The sequence below is a fragment of the Medicago sativa genome, chromosome 7, assembly GCF_051527215.1.
Source record: "Medicago sativa cultivar Bolivia chromosome 7, Bolivia_mono, whole genome shotgun sequence".
In the NCBI taxonomy this organism is placed as follows: Eukaryota; Viridiplantae; Streptophyta; class Magnoliopsida; order Fabales; family Fabaceae; genus Medicago; species Medicago sativa.
This window is the reverse complement of record NC_140755.1, coordinates 19,932,601-19,953,103: the sequence shown is the minus strand read 5'-3', so window position 1 is coordinate 19,953,103 and position 20,503 is coordinate 19,932,601. Positions and strand designations below refer to the sequence as shown.

The 20,503-nt window shown below is 31.7% G+C and overlaps 1 protein-coding gene across 1 annotated transcript; it reads right to left on the bottom strand.

The window, feature by feature from the left end:
* Window positions 1-548: 548 nt before the first annotated feature.
* DPL1 (dihydrosphingosine phosphate lyase) lies at window positions 549-9,697 on the bottom strand. Its single transcript, XM_085722861.1, has 15 exons — window positions 9,441-9,697; window positions 9,277-9,322; window positions 7,937-8,088; window positions 7,732-7,791; window positions 5,850-6,074; window positions 5,626-5,767; window positions 5,253-5,303; window positions 5,057-5,148; window positions 4,436-4,562; window positions 2,823-2,838; window positions 2,524-2,631; window positions 2,318-2,372; window positions 2,095-2,241; window positions 1,907-1,985; window positions 549-857 (listed from the first exon to the last, which is right to left on the bottom strand). The coding sequence occupies exons 1-15, from the start codon at window positions 9,641-9,643 to the stop codon at window positions 735-737; spliced, it is 1,626 nt and encodes a 541-aa protein (XP_085578987.1). The 5' UTR covers window positions 9,644-9,697; the 3' UTR covers window positions 549-734.
* Between the last annotated feature and the right edge of the window lie 10,806 nt (window positions 9,698-20,503).

Genomic DNA, 20,503 nt, shown 5'->3' with positions numbered 1-20,503 from the left:
ACAGCCAAGGTGTTTCAATGTGTCATGGTTTTGTCGGTCAAGGCAATAGATCAAGAGAGGTACAACTCCACGTGTTACAAACAATTCCCCCTTCTAAATAACGTGCAATTGTAAAGGAATGCACCATGCATGTGTGACACTAATAATAATACATTTAAACAACAGAAGGGATAATTTGAACTCAGCAAAAAGCATATTTATTGGGCAATGAAACTCCACATGTCAAAAGTTGTCACAAAAGTTATAAAAAAGTTGTTGTACAAATATCATTTCTCTAAATTAATCTATACTTTTCGGTCAAAAAAAAATTTAATCTATACTCTACCATTCATATTTGAATAAATAAATTTCATTCACATTTTTCATTAATTTTTTTTACATACTAGACCAGATATGATAAGACCTCTCCAAAAATCATGCGTTTGAATGCAACCCAAGAAATGTAACAGGTTATCTCTCTTGAGGGGAGCTTTGCCGGTTCTAATACAATACAATTACGTGCAATGGATAACCCGGTTCATACCAACAACGAAAATTGATAGTCGATGTACACACAAACAACCAGACTGTATTTTTCATCTATTCAATTTAACACTTATAATTCGTTTTCTTATCATATGAAAGAATGTACGTCTAAATCAAATATTATTTGGTAGGGGGTCTAGTACAATACAATGATACATGTTCCCCTTGAAAAATAAAATTACAGATGTGGCAGTTTTATGAACCGCAAACTAGCATGTGCCATCCATAAAATCAACCAACAATTCCTGGACCATTCCTCTATCTGGCATCTTCCCAGCGGCACCATATATAGGTGCTAGTCCTCCAGTTATTGGACCAGGATTTTCTTTCACCTGAAATTGAACACCACACAAGACACAAAGATTTAACACCACACAAAACACCAAAAATAGTTAAGTAGAAGATACAAATCAAATTAAGATGGCTGTATCAAGCCATGAACTCTAACATCAACTGTCACGTACTAAATAACCCAATTATAACCAAAGTCTCAAGTAGATAGCCGGTCAGTGAACTAAGAGATTAAGAGACAGAAGGTGTTTTAAGTGGGGTCCAGAATTAAACCCTGATAACTACTAGCATTATGACTTTGGAGGGAGGGAAGTAGAGGGGAAAATAGAGAAATTTTTCACCTATTTTAAAAGTGTGTTTTTGTAAAGAATGATAAACGAATATTTATTATCAATAGATTTTGAATATCGAGAGTATTATAAAATCATAGATCGAATTAGGAAAATTTATTTAAGTCCTCTAAAATCCTCCTCCAATGCAATTTTTAAGTTCCCCCAAATTAGAGGAATTTTGTATTATGAAGAAAACTAAAGTCCTTAAAGTCATCGCCTTCCAAAGCTCTCTATTCTTTTCACTTCATCCTTTCTTTTTTTCAAACCCTCTCATTCTCTCGCCTTCTAAACTCCCAAACACAACCAAAGAGTTTAGGAGGGGAGGGGAAAACATTGACAAAAAAGAAAAGAAAAGTAGTCTTTCAACTTCAATGGAAAGTTTATTTCTCTTCATAATAAAAAATCTCCTTGATATGGAGAACTCAAAAACTGTATTGGAGGGGTTTCTGGAGGGCTTCGATAAATTCTTCATATCCTTTTTTTGTTGTTATAACTTATAATACTCAACATTAAAAATATATTAATCATAAGCATTCTTTTATCATTCACTACAAAAACATTCTCGAAACTAAGGTGGAAAATCTCTCTCTCTCTCTCTCTCTCTCTCTCTCTCTCTCTCTCTCTCTCTCTCTCTCTCCTCTTCTCCCAGCAAAGTCCTCCCCTCCTCTCCAAACTCCCAAATAAATTCCAACTTACTAACATTTGCCTATAAAAATAAACAAATTTTAACCAGGATTCTATATAAGTGAACAACTTACAGTTTTCACAGATTCCTTTAAATCCCTTAGAAAGTCCTCAATAACTGGTACATGCTGTAATGTCACACAGATATGGATGCTGATTCATGCACAAAGAAGACGGAAAAAAAATCAGTTTATTAAAAGTAAGCCATAATCCTCAATTGGTCAGAATCCTAATTAGAAAGTGTGATATTCCCCAGTCCAACCTGTTGGGTCTCTGCAATGCATTCAAATGCCAACCTTTGGATGACATGATATCATTCACTTCAAATATATCCAAAACATTTGATCCAAAAGCCACGATTGTCATATCGGGTCTTCCAATGATAAACAACTCGGGAATCTCCTCTATGCTGCATATAACATAACCATTACATTAAAAAATCTAAACTCACAACACACAAGATAGATAAAGAGCATTATTTGTACCCTTTTTGTAGTCTTTTTGATCCTTCCATAATTGCTTTTGTATTTTCCAAGTAACCTGTATAATGAATGGGACTGTCAATTAGCCTTACACGATACATTAGGACGTTAACAGCAAGCGAATAAAATTATTTATTTCAAAAGCTGTGGTATTAATCCCAATAACAGACAAGTACACGGATACACTCCTATAGGTTCTGGACAGGTACCTTCTTTCCCTAGAGATATCATTGCTGCCCATGCACCAGCAATAAGGCTTCCAGGTCTGCTTCCAGCTATGGTTGGAGATACATACAACCCACCAGACCACTCAGTAACTGTGACAAATGAGCAGCCACAGAGAAAACGGCGACGGTGTTAATACCATTAACAGACAAGTGGTTATACGAATGTATGAACAAGATTATGTCCCGTCAACTCTCATGCTTCACTTTATATCTCCCCCTCAACATATAAGTAAAATAAAAAATTATCCAATACATTTATCTGAAATAAATTGTAGTCTTACCTGCAACGAATTGATGCTGTAGAGTCCAGAAGCCACAAAGAAAATACATTAGTAATCAGCTGTAAGTAAGTCAACAGACAATTTTCCAATAACAAAGAAAGGCAGGATGCAGAAAAGTTAATCCATAAAAAAATAGAAATGAAAAAGGAGGGAAGGAGGAATACAGATAAAAGGGAACTAGGATTGGGCATATGAAAAATAATGATGCACTTCATATTTCAGGTATTGATTGTATATTCATCATTAAGGGTCTCAGGGGTAGATACATCACGTTGTTTTTCATTTTAATAGTACAATTCCATGTCATGGATATGGATTGCAAATGGTTTTGAACTGCAATACATGTGGCCATTGGTGAAATTCCATATCAACAATTTCAATTGCACGATTCGACAATATGCTATTTATTTCTCTTTTTTCTTTCCTTTCACCAACTTCCGTCAATTAAATTGTCAAGTGTAAATGAACTTAGGACTAAATGCATCCTATTTGACTATTCTTATGCACAGTAGCTTTACACAGTCACTCGCTCACTCTCATTGCATCCTAATTGGCTGTTTCATACTTTCATTACTTTATTTTTATTCTTCTAAAACAGAGGTCATTTGTTCATTGTACATGCACCTTATTTGGATATAGAATTGCTGAGTTTTTGTTCTATAACACACAGGCTTCATGCAATCACTTTATGTGGCTCCTATGACAAAGATGAAATGGAAGAAGGATGTTACTCGAGAACATTTATTTATTTTACCGAGAACATTGTATTGTTCTTGACAATAGATTACACCTCAAATGAAATTTTCATCCAATGTCAACAAAGATTGTGACAGGAGGCAGCATGGAATTAGAAGGTTAGTGTAGGAGAGATGGCAGGGAGTGGGTTAGAGGAGAGAAAATGTGTTGTTAGTGGGTTATTGGGAGGGAATGATGATCACATTAGGGGTAGAACTTAGGAAGCAATATATTGTTTCTGGCAAAGGGCTGAACCTTTCTATGGGAACTTTAAGCTCTGGGAATCATTGTATTTAATTTCATAAGACTGAATAATACAGTTAATCAGTGTATTTTCAGTATATTATATCTGCGAATTACCAATATGATTTTTTCTTACTTACTTGGTTACCTAACACAATAAACGATTTATATTGCGATTTGGCAACCATTCACTTGCCATGTTATATAGTTCCTCTTCTATCTCCATTGACAATAACCTAATGCAAGATAATTTCTTTGAGCAACTCTTCATGATTTCCTAAATAAGAGTAAGGAACAGAGAACTCTTAAACTATGTCCATTTGTTTGTGTAGCCTAGGATATTTATTTTACTGTCAATGTATTCATATTCCAGGAATGAAGTAAATATCTGTGAAAAATCACTTGCTCCGGAAAACATCAAGTTATGAAGTAAAAAGTAAAAATATCGGTAATGGAATAAAAGAAGCTTAAATCACTACTTTTACAGCACTGATGCATCTCGGACCGAAAGGAAGGGAAAAAGCGGATATGAAAGAAAGGAAGTATACTTTTTGAATATTAAAATGCATCATATTCAGTTAGATGTTAAAAAATGTAGCTAAAATTTTCCACTGGTATAAATTAAAGACTCTTACCTTTCTGATTTCATGGTTCCTATATAAAACAACACTTGTTCCTTTGGGAGCCAACCCATATTTATGCACATCCACTGATATTGAAGTAACCCCTTTAACAGTAAAATCACAAGGTTGAATGGGGTACCTGGGAGGAAAAGGTAAACATTAATTATTCAAACTGGTAATGTCATTTAATAAAAAATTAAGAGCTGCGTATCATGTACAAACAGTGCCACTATTCCCATTTTGTGTGGGGCTGGGATTGATGATTTTATGTTTTATACTTGGTTAGTATAAATTCAGCCATCAAAACATAATATGCGAAATGCATATACAAACAATAAGATCAATATATACAGAGAATTATTTTATTTTTTTGATAAAAGTGAAATAGTTGTAGTTCCTCTAATGCTTGGAAAGATGTTCAGTCCAGATAATTGAGAAATAAGTTGGAATATGTTGTCAGATGGAGAAGAAAAATTCTAACACATTGACAGATTTATCTCCACAGGTCAAATTTTAGTATGAAAATATAGAAACTGAAATAATGAAAAATAAATCAAAGGTAAAAGTATAACAAAACTAACAACAATATCAAATAATAGTTCACTGATATAAAATAAGTTGTTCCGGCTATACCCAAGCTCACGAGCAAAAGGCAATACAAAGCCACCAAGGCAAAGGTCCACATGGAAACAAATGCCAAAGTTTGATGCTAGTTGACCAAGTTCCTACAGAAGAAATTGCCAAATTATCTATGTTATGGTAGTTCAGAAAGCCAGCTGAATTCATGAATTCTTTTCAGCATTAGACAAAATAAATTGAAGAAACTTACTTTGATGGGGTCTATTATCCCATGAGGAAACCCAGGAGAAGATCCAACTAACTGCATTATCAAATGATAGTTAATTTCAGTTGATAATAAGAATTAAAGTTGTGAGGAGTTTGCATAATATGTAACACCCTATACCAAGTTTGAATCTTTTAAATGAAAAAAATATAATAAAATAGCATGATTGAGTAACTTCATACCATAATGGTATTTTTGTTAATGTAACGCCGAGTTGCTTTCACATGATAGTTAATTTCAAATGATAATAAGAATTAAAGTTGTGAGGAGTTTGCATAATATGTAACACCCTATATCAAGTTTGAATCTTTTAAATGAAAAAAATATAATAAAATAGCATGATTGAGTAACTTCATACCATAATGGTATTTTTGTTAATGTAACGCCGAGTTGCTTTCACATCAGCTTGAAAATTTTTGTCAACTGGAACACGCCATAGTTTGATGTTAAAATACTGTGCAGCTTTGTCATATGCTGAGTGACCAGACTCAGGAATTATCCTATAATTGAAAAATTAATTTTAAAATATATCAAAAAGAAGACAATATACCAAAGATATTGTACTGATTATTAGTACCATACATTTCGGGTTTTGTAATTCCTTTCTTGGATTTCATGTAGTCGCGAGATGATTTAACAGCTAATAATATACTTTCAGTCCCCCCTGATGTCATGTTGCCACATATTTGACCTCCAGATGTCTTTTCTTTACTGCCAAGAAGTGCCGCTGTCATTGCAACCACTTCTGCCTCAAAGCGTACAACACTCTGGAATACATCCAAATGCAAGGGATTGGTATGTGCAAACCTGAAATTTTATTAACATTAATTGTGGAATACAAATGCATAGCAGTATCAGCAAACCACCTAATAAGCATGGAATAACCTCAGGACTTCAAATTCATTAAATTGTCAGTTATTTGAATGCTTCAACATCATAAACGAATTTAGTGTCAAAGCCTAATTTTAAAACAATTCCAAATGACACAAATATTAGAACTAGTCCAGATTACGATTATTAATAATCTAGTAACAGCCAAGTAGATTTGATTCAATTTAGCAGAAGACAAAATAAAACGTGAGTTCTATGATAGGTTCATATTGAAAGTAGGACAATATGGAACAAAACGTAATAAAAACTAGAATCTTTTGGTTCCACTGAAAAATGAACTAAAAGAGTACATAACAGGAACAGAACAGATTGTCTTGTTTCGTTCTGTTTATGTTCTGAACACGGTCTCGATGACAAGATGTCAACTTCATTTCTAATAGTAAGTCATAACCAAAGGTTTGCATTGAACATTTTCAAGCTCAATAAAAAAGAAAAGCACTTCCTAGTTTCTATAATGCCTGGGCCAAACTATGTCAGAAGCCAGTTTAGTGTTAAGGCAAAATGCATAATTTAATAATACTTCTTAGCAGTGGGACGGCTCCATCTCCAAAAGCAAATAAACATTGGTAGGAACTCACGTTTTATAGAACACTATGATAGTAGCATTTGCCTTGCCAAACTGCATCAAGAAGTCAACTCTATGATAGTAGCAACAAGATGTCAACTCTATTGCTCATTTGGAAGTCATAACTACAGGTTTGCTTTGAGCATTTTCAAGTTCAAACAATAAGGGAAGCACTTCCCGTATGCCTGGGGCATATTATGTCTGAAGCCAGATTAGTGGGATGACTCCAGCTCCAAAAGCAAACAAGCTTGGGTAGGTACTCTGAACTAGGTATAATGAAATTATACTCCGTCTCAGAACCACTGTACTAACAATAATTCAATTATGTGTATATTACAAACCTAAATAACATAATTGTGTTAGACTTCTTATTGTTAGAATTACAGCAGTTATGTTTTTATTATTTTTCAGTTATGTTATTTATTTTTGTTCACTAAAAATAAGTTATATTATTTATTTTTAAGAACAAATAGAGAAAGGAAAGGGGGAAGTGGTAATTGGATATTATTGAGTGGTAATGGGTGGGAGAGACCAAGACTCTCAAATTTCTTGGAAGGGAATTTTATGGCATTAGTAGACCAATCTGTTCTTAGTGTCTCTATGTCAGTTACTGGTGTGATATTCTGTAGATCCACTGGTTCTGTTTTAATACAAAATTCCAGGATTCAATTATACTAGTGCTTCCCTTATTGTTGTTGTTCCTTAAGTGGTAAATGAATATTTGGATTGGAAATGTAATTTTTTTCAACAGGGTTACACTATTATTTGTTAATATTTACTGGGGGTGCTCGCCATTTTAACAGTTCAATGCTTTCTATGAATGTATGGATTGGAAATGTAATTTTTTTTAACAGGGTTACACTATTATTTGTTAACAGGATTCAATTATACTGGTAAAAAAAAATTATTGTTTACCAGTTTCTATAAATGTTCATTGGTAGCATATCAAAAAGATAATATTGAAAGAAACATAAAAATTCAACTGAAAACTCTCCAGCTGTTACTAACATTGAGCAAGCCTCATTTATGACAGAAAAATGCCCACCAGACTCATCTCCTCCAATGTAACTGCAAGAAATAAATAATTTATAAGGAAAAAAGGTCATCAGTCCCAAGCACAATCAAATGGACCCCCACCCCCCAATAAATATAAGCACCCCAAACATATATGATCAGAATTGAACATTTAATGTTACACAAATTACTAACATACACTGTACCAGAGCATTTGCCTTGCCAAACTGCATCATTTCTTTTCTCCTCTCTCATTTTCTCAAGGACGGATGTCCCCAACCCCATGCTAGGCAACTCTGTCTTCCAACCTTCTCTTTTAGATTTACCATCAGACTGCAACTTATCCACAACCTGCTCAATGACCAGATCAATAACAACTTTAGTTACCATCCACACTATATGACCTAAAGAAAGCATTGAACTGTTAAAACGGCGAGCACCCCCAGTAAATATTAACAAATAATAGTGTAACCCTGTTAAAAAAAATTACATTTCCAATCCAAACATTCATAGAAAGCATTGAACTGTTAAAACGGCGAGCACCCCCAGTAAATATTAACAAATAATAGTGTAACCCTGTTAAAAAAATTTACATTTCCAATCCAAATATTCATTTACCACTTAAGGAACAACAACAATGCCACAAAAATGAACCCTGCAATCTTAACTCAACTAACCAGACTGGAGTACCGAGTATCGTATGCATACCAGTACCAGGTACGACAAGTATCCATGCTTCAGAGTCTACAACTTAAGGAATAATATGAATGCCATAAAATGAACCCTACAATCCTAACTCAACTAACCTATCTGGTTTCTTCACCTCCTAGACCCTAAATTTAACATTCATTAATCACTTTTCAATACAATTTTACCAACAAATCATAACCATAATTTTATTCACCCCTATACCTAACTTTTCTCACCTCCATAAAACTGGTCCCAAAGGTGAAGGTAAAGTTGACAAGCTACTACAAGTGCAATAAATATCAATCACATGAACACATACACTAAGATGAAATGTCCAAAAAGTGATATTGACCTAGAGGCATTGCCATTAATTACACGTCACTTTCAAAAACTCAAATTCCACAATACCCAGTTCAATACTATCTCATCTTTCACAAAATCATTTTAATACTCATAATAATTCCACATACTACAACATGTTGCCAAACACTTGTAACAAAAAATTGCATACACCATTATAAATAAAAAGTAAAATAATTAACTACATACACCATTTCAAAAACCCAAAAAACTAAACTAACCAATAATCTGACAAACAAACATGCAATATGCATTAGTATCTATGAAGCACCGACACAGATAGGGTACACCAATAATAATTTAAAAAATGACAATTCATTTGAACACCGGTTCGATCATAAGTGTAGGTGCTAATAGGTTAGTTAGTATATCTCCCATAATCAAATTCAATTCCAAAAACAAATCACACTTCGATTAATGAGTATAAAAAAACACGTAAATTTAAATCAATCCATTTCAAATTTAGAATTATTACTACACTATACTAACCTTCTGTTTTTCAGCATCTATATAACTCTTCACACCAGGGATCAATCTGTAAAACCAATAAAAAAATAATCTCAAATTAAACTAAATTTCATCAACAAAACACATAATTAAGACCAATCACTAATCACCACAACTATTATAATGCATGGGATAGTTTTGATTACTTGATGAAGTTCATGAAGAACCCTAAAAGAGTAGCTTTGAATCCTTTATCATGAATAACTCCAAAAAACGAACGAACCGCGTTTGCGAGAACCAGAGAAAACAGAGGAACAAGAAGAATAGTGAGAGGTTCATATTGAGAGAGAAACGAATTCGCGGTGGTGCGAACGTGATTAAACTGCGATTTCAACGCAGAAGAATCCATCGTGCGAAGAAAGCAATGAAGAAAGAAGAAGAAAATGAAAAGATAACGTTGATTGATTAGGAAAATAAATAAGTGATTATTTATAGGAAGAGTTGTTTAATGGATTATTGTTGATGATAATCACGTTTGGTTTTGTAACGTAGCGTGTAAGTTGTTTTTGACTTTTAGTGGCTGCGTAGTGGGTCATTGTCACGTGTGGGAAAAAACTTCTGTGACATACTAGTTGTGTGACATTGTGACATAAGACCAATGAAATTTTGACACATGTCAGAAATCTTTTAAAACCAGTTCTTATAAAAACCGGCTTTAAAGGTCTAAAACGAAATAAAATAATTTGGATAATATCTAAAATTAAATATTTTATGGAAGGTCTTATAAACCCATTTGGGAAAGTAATACCCCAACCATTTATATTAGAGCCTAATTATAATAATATAATTAGAATGAGAAATCAGATTAATTGGCTAAGAGAAACAGCATATTGGTTTCTAATATTTGAAGATAATTATTCCACATATTGGGAATATGAAAACTTTGCAAATCTTTTAAGCCTTAAAATACAAAAGTTTATACATGGCTAGTAAAGGTGTAAGTGAAAATATACAAGATATTTTTGAAAACCTAACAGTACTTCAGAAACAGTTAGATAAAATAGTAGAAGTTCTACTAGAAAAAGAGTTTGAAGAAAAACTCAATGAAAAATTATCTAACTTAGAAGAAAACCAAAAATTGTTAGATGAGAAACTTTGTGTTAAAATAGATGATTTGATCGATCTATTAAAACTCTTACCTATAAGAGATAAATGTCTAACCCTAGAAGAATTACAAACTTTTGTCAAAAAAGAAGGGGGAGACATGATAGAAATTTCAGAGAATATTGAAAAATCAGAAAAAGAAATTAACTTTTTCGCGCCGTTACCTTAATATGGACGAAACAGAAGAAGAAATAGCAAACCAGCTAAATGAATTACAAACATTAATGGCTTCTCTAGACATTAATAGGAAAAACCAAATAACTGAAGAATCTGATGACGAAAACAAGTTTGTTTACGACTTAGGTTCAGAAAGTTCTTTTAGTATGGAAGAAGAACCACAAGTAGGACTTGTAAAAACTAATGAGTATCCAGAATCATCAGAAATGGGACGTAAAAGAGGACGCCAAGAAGATAGTGAAAAATTTATTGATCAACAAATCATTCAAAATAAAATGGATGAAAGAAAATTTAAACAAATACCACCTAGATATATACCAACAATAAATCGCCACAAAGAAGATGATGTTTTAAACATTGACTGTAGTGAGGATGTTAAAAGAGAGTTAAGAAGTTGGTATCATGATCACATGGTAACAATTCAATTAGACCCTACGCTTGGGAAATTAAGTCCAAAGAGTATTTTTAACTACTTAAAAACAAAAACTATAGGAAATGCTTGGAGTTTTATGTCTGAAAAATCAGACTCAGAACTTCCATCAACAACTGAGGAAGTAATAAATCATGTTTATTCAATTTTGAAAAAAGAATTTGTAGGTTTTGATGCGCCAGAAGCAGAGTCAGACCTAGAAAGCACAAACATTCATAGAATCTTTAATCTAAGAATATGTGATATGTGTTATGTTGAACCATTTATATGTGAGTTTAGCAAATATTATTATGCAATATCTCCACAGAAGAGATTACAATATAATCTTTTAGGATTATTCTACAATAAACTTCCATCATCTGTAGGAACAATAATGGAAAAAGTAATCCAAGAACATTTAGAAGTGATCGTAGGATTAGAGGATACTCTAGGAACAAGGATAACTGCATTAAGGAAATGGATATCCGAAAAATGCATGGAAAAAACTGCTAAAAGAGAAGCAAAAATAAATGTATGTTGTGATAAAATTCGAGACAAAATAGGAAACTACGGTTGTAGTAAACCTAGAAGAAGGAAAAAGAAAAAAGTTTTTAGGAAAATAGATCGTTCTGAATATAAGAGAAAAAAGAAATTTCCTAAAAAATTCAATAAACAAAAATACTTTAGGAGGAATAAAAAATATCCTAAAAAGAATTCATGTCCTAAAGGAAAGAAAACTTGCACATGTTGGTTGTGTAATGAAGAAGGACATTATGCAAATGAATGTCCTAAAAAGAAAGATTCTAAAAAAGAAACCTTGAAATTAATTTGGGAAGTAGGTTTCGAACCAATAGAATCAGATATAGATTCTGACGAAAGTAGTATTTTTGAATATACTACTGAAGAAGAAATTGAAGAATGAGTAGGAAAATTCTAAAAAATGGAAATCCTAATGCAACATTTATCCAGGTAACACTGAATAAAAAGAAAATCATGGGTTACATAGATACCGGTGCTACTTTATGTTTTGGTAGAAAATCCATAATTAAGGAAGGATGGATTAGACTACAAAAACCAAAAGAAATTATCTTTGCTGATAAGAAAAAACACCAAATATGGTTTGTTCTAAAACATGTTTTTATAAAAATTGAACATAGATACTTCTATGTAAAATCAATCTATGAACATGACTCTGGAATAGATCTGATAATAGGAAATAACTTTTTAAAGTTATATAATCCTTTTATTCAAAAATCTGACACCATAACATTAAATTGGTTTGATGTCAATAACCCAGAAGAAAGTGAATTTGTTACTACAAACATTATAACAAAAAATGAAATTTTAAAAGCAATTTCAGAAAATCTTAATATACTTAGATGCATGTGGGATAAGAGAAAGTTTTATTTAACGACTGAACAAAATCTAGGATATCATCTAGATCAAGTTTGTTCTGAAAATCCATTAGATACTATAATAAATAAGATACAAGATTTAATTGTTGTAAAACTTAAAGATCCTAAAAAGGAAGTCAAAGCCCTATACAAAATCCCTTATTCAGGAGAAGATAAGGAAGAATTTAAAAAAGAAATAGCAGAACTATTAGAGAAAGGATTAATAAGCCCTTCAATTAGTCCACATTCAGCGCCAGCTTTTTATGTCAGGAAACATAATGAGATAAAAAGAGGGAAAGCACGAATGGTGATTAATTATAAAAAACTTAATGAGGCAACTGTAAGTGACTCATATAAGTTACCAAGAAAAGATTACATTTTTGAAAAAATAAGAGGATGTAATTGGTTTTCATCTTTAGATGCAAAATCTGGATACTGGCAGTTAAGGTTATCAGAAGAAACAAAACCTTTAACAGCTTTCAGTTGTCCAGAAGGACATTTTGAATGGAATGTTTTACCATTTGGTTTAAAACAAGCACCATCAATATATCAAAGATTTATGGACAATACTCTTAAAGGTCTTGATCATATTTGTTTTGTATATATCGATGACATATTAATTTTTACTAAAGGAAGTAAAGAACAACATGTTAAATCAAGTTCGAGAAAATTCCGCTGGCGACTCTGCCCCAACCTGGTATCAGAGCCAGTAATACAATCCTAAGGGATAAATGGTGAAAACAAAAATAAAAAAGAAAATAAAAATATCTTTTTTCCAAAAACAAAAGCTTTTTAAAATCGCTTTTCCAAATAACCGATTTAAAAGGTTATATGGACAAAATCCACGTGGCACACACCGATTGACTATGTCATGTGACATAGCCCGCCATAATGTTATGCAAGTCCAGTCCGTCACGTGTGATTTCTGCTTCTGCTTCTGCGTTTACGTACAGTCTTGTGTTGAGATAATTGGCTAATCCAGAATCTTTCTAAATAAGCCAGTTCAGTGTTCTGTTATTTGTGGGAGTTATAAAAATAGATGAAGATTATCGTTATGAAAGAGATATACACAAAAATAAGTGATGGATTTTATCATTAAATGGGTCTCAGCGTTGTTAATTACTCTTGTTTTTTAGGGGTAAAGATCCTCTCCATTTTGTATAATAAATGGAGTATGCAATTTGGAGAGAGATAGACACATAAAATAGATAGTGGGTCCCACTATTAAATGGGTCCCACCATCATTAATTACTTTTTAGTTTTTCGAGATTTTTTTTTGTCTATATCTCTCCAAATGGATGAAATGGAAAGAATACCAAATGGAGAGAATCTTAACTCGTTTTTTAGATGTTTGGTGTCTTTCTCTTTCTAAATGGGAGAAATGGAGAAAGGTTTAAATATAGAGAATCCTAGCTTGGAAAAATGTTAACTAATTGTCTTCGAAATCATAAATGATACTTCCTCCGGTCACTGTAATAAGCAAAATTTGACTTTTTAGATACATTAAATAATTAATGTATCTAGTCTATAATAAAGTCTATATACATTAATTATTTAATGTATCTAAAAAGTGAAATTTTGCTTATAATAGTGACCAGCGAAAGTAAGTATTTATCAAAATATGTATATTTCATGCATTAAAAATCAAAATATTTAATTATTTTAAAGGGTAATTGTTTATTTTGAAATGTTTAAAAAATGTCGCAAAAACACTCGTTAACGACATTTATTTGTTTTAGATGCAATGATAGTTAGTTGAAAACTAAGAGGACCCTCATTTGTTTTAGATTCTATTCTATGATAGTCATTTGAAAACTAACACATGCAAATAAACGGAGATCTTAAGTTTGAATATTTGTAAGTCTTTCGGTCTAACAATCTCAAAATTTGTTAGCTGAATTAGGATTTATAAACATATTTGTATTATTAAGCGGCAAAGTTAAATCACGGACTATGTTATCTCCACCCACAATTTTCACAGTCTCACTTTTACCCAAGGTAATTAAAATGGAACTTGGTTGTTTATAATGCATAATTCAACTTAGACAATGAGCAATGTCCATATTGTTAGACTGAACACTTTTATTTGAATTCAACTCATACTTCACGCAATTACGTGGGTGAGGTGGTGGGTACATTGTTGTACTAATTACATTGTTGCACCATATTTTCCATGTTTTTTCTCTCTATTTTTAAAAAAAATGAAATGTTAACGAGTATCCCAGGATACTCTTTAAATACCTTTAATAATAAGTTTTTACAAAAATATGTGTAATCAATGCATCAGAATTTGTAGCATTTGACTTTTTTGAGGAATATTTTTAAAATTTGGGATCCTTAAAGAGTGTTCCTGAGATACTCGTTAACAATACCCTTTTATAAAAATTAAGAAAAATCCAAAAATATGTCATCTCACATTTTTGTGAAATGGGTCCCATCATCTCAAACTTTGACAAAGTCAAAATGATTTAAGTTTCCATAAAATACACACTTCAATTTAATATATCTCATGTTTCACACCAACAAGTGTGTTTAGTTTCTGTTTTGTTAAGTGATCTAGTGGCTGGGACTCGTGAGAACTTTGACAAAGTCAAAATGATTTAAGTTTCCATGAAATACACACTTCAATTTAATATATCTCATGTTTCACACCAACAAGTGTGTTTAATTAGTTTCTGTTTTGTTAAGTGGTCTAGTGGCTGGGACTCATGAGAACTTTGACAAAGTCAAAATGATTTGTTTCCATGAAATACACACTTCAATTTAATATATCTCATGTTTCACACCAACAAGTGTGTTTAGTTTCTGTTTTGTTAAGTGGTCTAGTGGCTGAGACTCATACATTTTAAATATAGAGAAGTGAAGATTCCGGAGTTTCGAACTCTGACACCTGTATATTATTGTTTTTTGGCTACCAACTAGTTGTGCTTACATGAGTAAGTGTGTTTAGTTTTCCGTCCCAAATTATAAGTGTGTATATACTATAGATAGGTATGTACTCCCCAAGTCCCAAATTATAAGTCGTTTTAACCATTTCACCGTATTAATAAATGTAACTAATTTTGTATGGGAGAGAGACACTCTTTAAAATCATAAGTTGTAAGTATTTATAAAAATATATGTATTCATTGCATTGAAAATCAAAATATTTAAAAAATATCCCGAAAACACCCGTTAATAAGACCCTTATTTGTTTAAAGGGAAATGTTAACTTGTGCCTTTAAGACACAAGTTAATAAATCAAATATAGAAATATTTTATTGAAATGTGTGCAATATATTTAATCTTTAACTTTTTAATGAATTGAATGCACAAAATTTTATAGAATACTTCTTTTTTTAGATTTTTTAACATGTGCCCTAAGGGCACAAGTTAATACTACCCTTGTTTAAAATACAATGACAATCATTTGAAAACTAACACACAAACAAACATAGATCTTGTGTTTGAATATTTGTTAAGTCTTTCGGTCTAAAAATCTCAAAATTTATCAGTTGAATTAGAATTTATAAACATATTTGTATTATTAAGCGGTAAAGTTAATCGCGGACTATGTTATCTCCACCCTCAATTTTCATAGTCTCACTTTTACTCAGGGTAATCAAAATGGAACTTGTTGTCTATAATGCATAATTCAACTTAGACAAAGAGCATTGTCCATGTTATTAGACTGAACACTTTTATTTGCATTCAAACTCTTAAATCACAGAATTATGTGTGTGAATTTCGATAGATACTTATCACTTTGTATTAGGGCTGGAAATGAGTCGAGTCGAACTTGTCTGAGCTCGGCTCGACTCGATAAGAATTAACTCGGCTCGAAACTCGACTCTAGTTCGACACGAACTTTTTTTTGAGCTCGAGTTCGGCTCGTTTAAGATTCACGAACAACTCGGTTCAGCTCGACTCGGTTCATTAGGCTCAAATTTTTAGCTCAAATCACACAATTTAAAAATCTTTTATTTTTCAATAAAACTACTCCTTTGGCCTTTCAATTTAATTTTTTTTTAAAAGGCAAAGATTGAACTAAAATAAAACTAAAGAACCAAAACGTTGTGTCTCTATCAGACTAGTACATCATAACTCATATCCATATGGAAGAATAATATGTACCAGAAAACAAAATAATAATACCAACGTCCGTCAAAAATAAATATTACTAGGGGAGAATGGTAGTTGCACTTTATATTTGTTGTAGTGCTCACCATCAGAAGCTTGCTCCAGTGAGGTGATGCGCTTCCGTTATATAGACACACCTCCTCTCTATTGTTTACTAACTCCCCGATGTGGGACTATTATAATTTAAAAGTTTGAACTATAAAGACTGCCATTGCATCAACATTCTGTGTTACACTATTATAATAATTAGCTTTTATTTTTTCTCTTATATATTATCGAGTTAATTCATGAACCAAACGAGCCGAACTATATATAGCTCAAGTTCAGCTCATTTAATTAACGAACTTAATTTTCAGCTCAAGTTCAGCTCATTTGGTTCATGAACCAAGTTCAACGAGTTAATTGTCGAGTTGAACTCCGAACTTTGTTCGAGTTAGCTCGGTTCATTGCCAGCCCTACTTTGTATATATAAAAATCGAATATCAGTTCAATTGGTTAAAACTATATTTCTGTCTTAGTCTAAATAATTGACCCTTAAAACCACCATGCAATAGAACCGTGTGGGAAATCATAAAACTAGAAGAAAATTAGAAAAATTAGTCAAAATCAGTTGTTGGGCTGGTTACATTGTTGCACCATATTTTCCATGATTTTTTCTTTTTGTTTTTTCAAAAAATAAAATTTTAAAAACAATATGTACCTCACATTTTTGTGAAATGGGTCCCGTCATCATCAACTTTGACAAAGCCAAAATGATTTAAGTTTTCATGAAATACACACTTCAATTTAATATTTCTCATGTTTCACACCGACGAGTGTGTTTAGTTTTTTTTTTCTTCTTCCAAGTAGTCGAGTGATTGAAACTCACACATTTTAAATATAGAGAAGTAAAGAGTCCGGAGTTCGAACTCTGACCCCTGTATATTATTGTCTTTCGGCTACCAAGTGAGTTGTGCTTACATGAGTAAGTGTGTTTAGTTTTAAATAATTGATACACTTTATATTGAATTAGCTTCTTTATCATAAAACAATACAATCGTTTTTTTTTTTTTTTTTGTGTTGGTAAATTATTTTCCTTTTTGATTCAATAAATTATGACCAAAAAAACATGTTTTCCATTATAAAAAAGTATTTGTTTTTCTGCTTTATTTTTGTGTTTGCCAACACAATAGTGCATCATCACTAACCACTCCCTCTAACAATGGTACATATTTCTGTTTTATTATTTTGTTTTCTGCCAACACAATAGTACATCATCTCCAACTACTCCATGCAGCAAATGGTACATTTTTGTTGTTTCTCATTAAAATAAAGTTTGGTGTTTTTCTACCTCTAGCATGGATCATAACTTTGTTGGTCGATTATAAATATGAAGGAAAGATGTTAAACCCATTGCAAATCCTTTCTTTATCATTCTTCTTTTTTACTTTCTCTCGTTTCTTTAAGCTAGCTACATGCTTTTAAGATTTTCACTCTCCCAACTTATTTTAGGTTACTTTTTATCCCTTCTTTATTTTATTTTATTTATTTATGTTTAGTTTAGTTGAGTTTCACTAAGTGGTCTAAGTTGAGATTGTAAGTTGTAACCCAGTTTTTTTTCAACCCCCGGTGTTTTTTTTGGTAAATATTCTCTACTATTATTGATTGAGCAGAACAAATGTAGTAGATCGACTAGTTTTTATTCTTGGGTTAATATATCTTTTGGTCTCTACAATATATATATGGAGCGAATTCGGTATTAGTCTCTCTAAAAAAATAAATAAATAAATAGATTCTACCCCTAACATTTCATATTCTTTGATTTAAGTCCTTCATTTAAGTTTGGACTAAAATGTTGGTTAGACATATTCAAATGACTAAAGTTAAATGAAGGATTAAAATTGAAGAACCTAAAATGTTAAGGATATTGAGCTTCGGCCCCTTTAAAGATAAAATCTAAACTTATTACATGACAAATAAAAATATGTTAATGATAAAATCTAAACTTATTACATGACAAAACCAGTATAAACCTTTATTTATTTTGATATCTTTGATTCTGTTTGAGTTTAGAGTTGTGTGTTCCCACCCATTGATCAATTAGTGAGCAAGCGAAAGGATTTGTTGACTCTAATGACAAAGCAAAAAAGGGATATCATGTCGCGATATTTGACGAGTTCTCGGTCATCCCTCACCGGCAAGATCCATCCGCCACTGGTTTCGTCAACCAAGTTGTATGGTTGTTTAGTTTTAGTGTCGCCCGGCCCAGCTTCGAATGGGAGAGTACTGCAATTTCCATATCCTTCTTTTCTTCTTTTTATTTTTATTTTTTTTATCTCTTTTCCTGCAATTTCTAGTCATTCGTTAATTTTTTTTAATTTTTGGATTTTTGATTGTTTAGGAACCCATTTGTTTTTAGCTTATTTCATGAAAAGATTGGTTTACTAATACTTTAATCTCTTATTATATCACATTCGTAAAAATAGACATTTTTAAAAATTGAGCCTTTTTATCTTCAAGTATCATATATGTTGGAATTTTGATATCAAATTAGACTTGTTTACCTTATAAGCGTGGACATTTTTATTTTGAATAGAAAATGTAATTTTTGAGACAAAAATCGTCACTTTTGGAACTAGAAAACATCATTTTTAGGATTAAAAATATGGATTAAAATTGCAACAAATTTTGATATTTGAAGGACTAAAATGTCTTTTTTTTTTAAAAAATAATTATTTTTGTGAATGTGATAAAACAGGGGAGCTAAAGTGCAAATAAGACATTTGTTTTAATTTTTTTTTTTTAGCATTATGATTATGTCTGTTCCTTATTTTGAAAATAATCAAAAGTTGAAAATTAAAGGGAAATTATTTTTTATCACGAGTGTTTGAATCATAAGCAAATATGAGTCATTGATTTCAATGATATATCCCTTCATGATTTTCGCAAAGAAAAGGGAGTGATCAGAGATGAGAAAAAATAACGAACTATAAAACACAAAGTTTGTTTTTCTTCACAAAAATAGTCCGTGAGAATAGTTATGTTGGTCCATCACATTGTATAAACAAGGGTTGGGTTCGAACCCCATACTTCCCTTTTAGTCATGTACGTGCAAGTTTCCATGGCCTCCACCACTTACAAACATTTCAAGATTGAAAGTGTATGGTTTCCACCAAGAGAGATTTAACTATGAACGTAACACAAATTTACTAATCAATTTTCATGATGAGAATATTGATCATCAATTCATGATGAGAATATTGATCATCAATTAAATGATCCTTATGTTATTAAACAAGACGTTAGGAGGGGTATGGCATATTTTGCGGTCTTTTCATTAATTCATGTTAAAATAAGATCTATAATAATATAAGGATTTCAAGGTTGTAATGATGTTCATCAAGGCTTGCAGGGAGTGGTCCTTTGATGGTGTGTGGTTAAATCACTATGAGAAGACCTATAAATGGCATAGAAGGAGAAGTATTGAGAAACTCTCCGAGGTAAAGAACGATATCGAAATGGTTAACATGATTGTGTTTTATAGGATACAAGATCAAATATATATTTATTTTTCCACACAATGGTACATGAAGAAGTTATTGTTGAAGCAAAAACAACCCAACTTAATGAAATTGAAGAAACAATAATACAATGAGTAGCCCTTTCCGCCACCATTGACAAAGCAAAGCTAGCCATATATGATTTTACATTCATCCCTTAAGTGTAATTAGAATTAGAAGTAAGTTGGTTACTTATGGTTCTATATATTATTTGAATTTTTGTTAATTCGTCGGTTTTATATCTTTGTATTTTTTACTCATAGATGGTTTTAATTCATTAGTTATAAGCATAAATGTGCAATTTGAATTTGTAATTATGAATTTCATAATAATGATATTGATAATTACGAGTTATCAATGTTGTTTAAATTTGAAAATAATAATACTGTTAAATATGATTTCATAATAACTGTGTTAATTCTTATTGTGTTAACGTTAATGATGCTATTTAAATATATTTAAATAAC

Bases quoted from the DNA above. Each gene is read 5' to 3' on its own strand.
- DPL1 (XM_085722861.1), bottom strand. From the start codon at position 9,643: ATGGATTCTTCTGCGTTGAAATCGCAGTTTAATCACGTTCGCACCACC. The intron at 8,089-9,276 runs GTTAGTATAGTG...GTCATTGAGCAG, and splicing joins TAGATGCTGAAAAACAGAAG to GTTGTGGATAAGTTGCAGTC. The intron at 2,373-2,523 runs GTACCTGTCCAG...TTCATTATACAG, and splicing joins GATATCTCTAGGGAAAGAAG to GTTACTTGGAAAATACAAAA.